This window comes from Aulonocara sp. 'chitande type north' Nkhata Bay, linkage group LG10, assembly GCF_057382095.1.
Source record: "Aulonocara sp. 'chitande type north' Nkhata Bay isolate Kocher_YH1m ecotype deep benthic linkage group LG10, A_spYH_male_GT1.1, whole genome shotgun sequence".
Lineage (NCBI taxonomy): Eukaryota > Metazoa > Chordata > Actinopteri > Cichliformes > Cichlidae > Aulonocara > Aulonocara sp. 'chitande type north' Nkhata Bay.
This window is the reverse complement of record NC_141353.1, coordinates 4,006,191-4,011,205: the sequence shown is the minus strand read 5'-3', so window position 1 is coordinate 4,011,205 and position 5,015 is coordinate 4,006,191. Positions and strand designations below refer to the sequence as shown.

The window sequence follows — 5,015 nt, the reverse complement described above, 5'->3', positions numbered from 1 at the left end:
AGGTTAACCAATCAGGGCATACAGATGCAGGGATTAACCAATTGCACCACAGAGAGGGAGGGCAGAGGGATTAAGCAGAGCACAGAGTGGGATTAGGTCAGTGTCGAGTGCAGAAAAATGCTTTGAAATGTCCGTTGCTACCCGCTCACTTCTCTCGCTGCGCTACATTTTCATAGTCAAGGGCTGTGATCAGACCATTTGCATGGCAACAAAAACTGGTATTACTTATTACTGTAAATATCAGAATGGCATCAGAAATGTGTCATCAAACCTTTTATGCTAGTGTGGCTGACATGAACAGTTTTTGTGATACTCAGCTTAAATGGCAAACTGTTCCATTTTTGGGTAAAAACGTGGAATTTATTTAAAACATTTGACCAAACCTACTGCAACACACAAACTGCTCCTATGTGATGTCAGCAGTAAGTTGGTGTTGCAGTAATCATGTTGGGACTGTCAGAGGAGCGGTGAAATAAGTGGAACCGCTCAGCTGATAGTGAGCTAACACAATTAATGAAACAACTGTAAGCAAAAAGCACTTTATTAAACTGCACTGTGGTCAGTGAGACAGCTGTTTTTGGGAGATGTGCATGACAACAGAGATGCAGCTAAACTGAAAAGGCTTTAAGAGCCAGAGGTGGAGGAAAAAGTAATACTGCAAAGCTGATGGGAGAGAATAGACAGAAAAGATGGAGGGAAACAGGAGAAAGAGGGGAATGGAAGTGGAAGAAGAGGCTGAGGTAGGTGACAGACAGAGGGAGGTAGGGCAATAATCCTAACTAATTCACTTAGGGCATTGCTGAAGGGATTCTAAGAGGATTGGAACACTCCCAGAATCAGATAAGCTAAAATAACCAAGATGGAACAGTGAGAGCCATGCAGGCCTTATGACAAACATGGCGGCTCCAGAGCCCACTGCTACAACATGGCCACTTTACATCCAACGTCCACTTCACACTGACCCCTAACTGTGACTTCCAAATCCGCTAAAGCTACACTTTCAAACTGGATCTCATCCCAAAGATCATCAGTGTGCAAACATGTAAAGAATAGATCACTTTAATGTGTCACATTTAAAACAGAAAATCTATTTTTTTCTCCATCAAACAGATCAGGATGATGACACTAAAGGTGAACACTGTAATACTTAACACGAAAGCTAAAAAAGATCTAAATGCAGTCAAATTAGATATTCAAATGGAACTTCAAATAATAATATTAATAACAATAAATAGCTCAAAATAACGTAACCCTGAAGGAGGACCTACAGGAGCTCCTCCAGGACAAAAAGCTCTCCTTTCACTCTATGCAAATGGAACACAAAGTGTGTGTGTGTGTGTGTGTGTGTGTGTGTGTGTGTGTGTGTGTGTGTGTGTGTGTGTGTGTGTGTGTGTGTGAGAGAGAAAGAGATAGCTTGTGTTGTTTCTCCAGTCTTTTCCTTCAAACTGTTTAAAGGCGTTTGTTCTCTTATTTAAGATAACACGAAGAAGAAAACAGACATGATTTGCAGTCAGGCAGCATCGATGACACTCATTCATTTGTTCATCTCCAAACCTTTTAAATCAAATGCATTTCCTACAGAAAATCTTACAAATGACAAACTGAGAAATCAATGTTAAGTCCTCTGGGAGAACTGCTTTGCCCTATCTTACATGGGATTCACTGATGCACGTGGCATGTTGACACCCTTTCTAGAGAACCTGGAACTTCCAGGAGTTTTGGTCCTTGTGATCCAGGCAATCCATTGTGGTGAAGCCCAGCTTCCAGGCCTGCTGGTCCTTGTAGTCCAGGCAGTCGACAGAGGTGAAGCCCAGGGAAGAGGCAGTGCTGTAGCCCTGTGAAGACAGAGATGCTGGGGACTGGCTTAAGGAGCCCCCCATAGAGGGCACAGCAATGGGGCTGAGAGCACCTCCGGTGCCTGACAACTGTGAATGCATGGGGGACAGATAGGCGCTGCAGTCCAGGCCAGTGAAGTAGGAGGTTGTGCTAGCATAGCCCTGGGTGTAGGCTGACGGCTGGCCATAGCTCATAGGGTAAGGTGAGGGCCGCTGCATGCAGGGCGCCGAGGAGGAGGCCAAGGGGTCTGGCAGGGGTGAGATGGCTGGGCTCCAAATGGACACGGCAGTGTTTCCGGTGCTGGAGCTCGGGGCCAGGCTGGGGCCAGAATGGGCTGAGGAGGGGCTGAATGAGCCAGATGGGTTAGGAACGGGATCAGGAGCGCTAGGCTCCTGCGCTGGCGAGGCCTTCTTTTTGGGAGGCCGGGGCTTGGACTGGCCACTGCTCTGCTGCTGCTGCTGGCGGCACTTGGCACGGCGGTTTTTAAACCAAACCTGAGGTCACCAAAACAAAATAGATTCAACATGTTACCAGTCATGCAGACATGTCATAACGTATTAATAATCAGAGGTTTGGGTTACAGAGGCATAGACATAGACTTCTATGCAGAAGTTCATAACACAGCACACTATGAGGAACGCACAAGGCCTGAACACAGTGGCCTCCATCTTGGCAGTAGCCTACTTCTCCAGTACCTGGACACGTGACTCAGGCAGGTTGATCTTGAGGGCCACCTCCTCCCTCATGAAGATGTCTGGGTAGCGGGTCTTTGAGAAGAGCGCCTCCAGGATGTCCAGCTGTGTGCGGGTGAAGGTGGTGCGCTCCCTGCGCTGCTTCCTGGGAGTGGCTGAAAGAAATGACATAGAGAGGGGATTATCGTGCTAACATCAACAGAGGGGCGGCATGAATTATGAGTTTTTATGTGAGTGATTTGAATCATCTTTGTAGAAAAAGAACACAACAAGCGCTCAAGTGATTCTTTGGACAGTTTTATTTTCCAGCTATGTGCGTGGATGACAACAAATACTAAAAAGTATTAATAGAAATATCTCAGTATTATGCCATGCCAGTTGTTAATATGTTTTCCCCACGAAAAAGACAAAAAATAAATAGAATAAGTCTCAAAATGAAGTATCATAGTCAGAGGTTGTTAGAGGAGTTCCCTTTACTTTGAAAAGCAGAAACGGCGACTTTTTATTTCATAAAATAGGATTTCCATTAAAAGTACTGTGAGTCTACCCTTCATGGTGCATAGAGCCAACTGCCTTGTTGTATTTGCAGAGGAACAAGAATTATTACAAATATTTTATATATTAGAATTTCTAATATATAAAATACCAATCTGAGCGTTAATGAAGCCGCTAAGAAAAGTTAACAAAACGGTAACAACAACAATCTATGTTCATCTGAATTCAGAACTAATAGTTTTCCATTTAATTAAAAAATAAATCTCACGTATAAATTTATCCACAGAGCCGCATAATGTGGAAGTTTAAAGGCCGACGGACAAAATATCTCTTACTACAGAGTTCTTCCGAAATATTCAATTTTATTCAGTCCAGCGTAATAATTAGAGACTATATTCAGCATCGGTCACTAACAGAAAAGAATGTTTTCGTTTGCTAAAGCATCGAAACCTGCGCGTTTTACGCACCATTCTGACAAACGTGATTCTAGAAACTGTGAGGACAGAAATGCGTATTTTTTGTTTTTTCCTATAAAAGTTCAAACTTACGTGGATAAGCGACGGTTGTATGAAGCACATCCATCCCAGGGGCAGGCACGTTTAACCCGTTCATGGTGTAATGGGGTTGCTTTATGTAGGACATCATCCTTACAGCAGCCTTTTAAGTCCTCTCGCTGACTTGTAGGTCGGACACGCAACGCAGCAGCCGTGGCCCCCTCAGAGCTCAGCCGGGGCAACAAGTCGGTGCGTCCGAGGCCAGGCGCTGAACGGATAAGCGGGGCGCGCAGGAGTTCACAAGACAAGCGTCAAAGTGCTTTTTTCTTCTTTCTCTTTCCTTTTTTCTTAAACTGCTCTTTCAGCTGTAACCGACTGTCAGCTAAGCTGGGCAGCACACCGCAGAGCAGCGAGCATCCGGACCGCCTCTCTGTCCAACTTCACACAGTCAAAGTCACACAGGTGAAGTGGCCTTCGGATGCCTTTGCGCCTTGGTGAGGTCGCTCTACTGAGTTTCTTTACCGGCGCAGACTGCTAATTAGAGGGAGCAAGTGTCTCCAACAAACCCCTCCCCCACACACACACGCACGCACAGAGGCAGGCACGCGCAATACTTTGCCTGAACAATTTATTCTAACCTGAATACATACAAAGAAAGTCCTCCAAGTATAAATAATATAGATATCTCCCCCAAACTTCTAATCTACCATATTAAATATATAATTTTCAGTCTGATTGTATATTTTAAACATACAGTCCACAATCCTAACCTGTGTAGTTTATCAAAATAAAAAATAATTTCTAGAATAAAAACTATGATGCCTACAAGAAGTTAGTTCCCACAGATCATGCTCAGTCATTTTCCCTCCCTGATCAGTGAACCTGGGGCACATCTGCAACACTTCATGGATTCACAGATTATATCTATCTGCAAAGCAGCTGTATTAACACACACACACACACACACACACACACACGCACACGCACAAACACCCAGATGCACAAAAGCGATAAAGCTCATTTGATTTATCATAATATGCTTTATCTCAAAAGTAAGTATCTTATCTCCAGATAAAGAGAGGAAAGACAGAGCAATCCGTTCAGTGGCGGTGCGGGATGGAACAACAGCAGCAGCACTGCAGGGGTGTGAATTGGATGGGTCAGCAGGTAAACTTAACCAAAAAAGGTAAGAGAAGAAGATGCACTGGAAGGAGAGGAGAGAGCGCACAACAGAGAACTCAGAGCTGCTGCACCTGAAGGAGGCACCTTGGGTTTACATGGGAATGGATTAAAAACACACAGTTGGGGTCGCGTTAGTCCCAAACTGTTCTTGTGGAGCAGGTTGTTACCAGTGATGAAAGAATCATCCTCAGGAGTGAGTGTATCATACTGTACATGTGTGACTGACAGGCACCTTTACAGGCTTATAGGGTTCTGGCCTCGACGAGCTTTGTTGTTGTTTTATTAGATTGTTAAATCATGACTTATTAAAGAGTAA

General features: G+C 44.4%; 1 protein-coding gene across 1 annotated transcript; it reads right to left on the bottom strand.

Annotated features, from left to right (window-relative positions):
• Positions 1-1,043: 1,043 nt before the first annotated feature.
• crx (cone-rod homeobox) lies at positions 1,044-4,391 on the bottom strand. The gene is made up of 3 exons (XM_086307870.1): positions 3,572-4,391; positions 2,532-2,683; positions 1,044-2,330 (listed from the first exon to the last, which is right to left on the bottom strand). Exons 1-3 carry the CDS (start codon positions 3,666-3,668, stop codon positions 1,692-1,694), a joined length of 888 nt encoding a protein of 295 aa, XP_086163996.1. The 5' UTR covers positions 3,669-4,391; the 3' UTR covers positions 1,044-1,691.
• Between the last annotated feature and the right edge of the window lie 624 nt (positions 4,392-5,015).

Coding starts and splice junctions, on each gene's coding strand:
- crx (XM_086307870.1), bottom strand. CDS start 3,668: ATGATGTCCTACATAAAGCAACCCCATTACACCATGAACGGGTTAAAC. Junction 2,684..3,571: donor TACAACCGTCGCTTATCCAC/GTAAGTTTGAAC, acceptor CATTTCTTTCAG/CCACTCCCAGGAAGCAGCGC. Junction 2,331..2,531: donor TGCCTGAGTCACGTGTCCAG/GTACTGGAGAAG, acceptor TGGTGACCTCAG/GTTTGGTTTAAAAACCGCCG.